The 295-nt window shown below is 27.8% G+C and overlaps 1 protein-coding gene across 1 annotated transcript in view; it reads left to right on the top strand.

Annotated features, from left to right (window-relative positions):
• EMH_0013990 (uncharacterized protein) overlaps window positions 1-295 on the top strand; it is a gene marked incomplete at both ends in the record, with an annotated part of 5203 nt that overhangs the window by 3751 nt on the left and 1157 nt on the right. Inside the window, one exon of the mRNA XM_013499976.1 lies at window positions 99-220. Within this exon, the coding sequence (XP_013355430.1) occupies window positions 99-220 (122 nt within the window). The remainder of the gene's footprint in view (window positions 1-98; window positions 221-295) is intronic.

A 295-nucleotide genomic window follows, 5' to 3' on the forward strand; every position in this document is an offset into this window, starting at 1 on the left:
TGTTTATAGGTGGGGTTGCAGCGACATAATAATATGTACAGCATTTGCTTTTTATAATTCTTTTTATTTTTCTTTGGGTTTTCCTCTTCCTTCTGTAGTTATCTTCGATGATATAGATCTGCTGCTGCAGCACAATAAAACTAAAAATATTATTTTTTATATTTTCGGCGCGCTGAGGCCCAGGCCCCCTGTTCATATACAAAACACACACAAAGTCAAGGTATGTTTTTTTTTTTTTTTTTTTTTTTTTTTTTTTTTTTTTTTTCTTTTTTTTTTTTTTTTTTTTTTTTTTTTT

The sequence above is a fragment of the Eimeria mitis genome, genomic scaffold, assembly GCF_000499745.2.
Source record: "Eimeria mitis Houghton genomic scaffold, Emh_scaff489, whole genome shotgun sequence".
NCBI classification, from domain to species: domain Eukaryota; phylum Apicomplexa; class Conoidasida; order Eucoccidiorida; family Eimeriidae; genus Eimeria; species Eimeria mitis.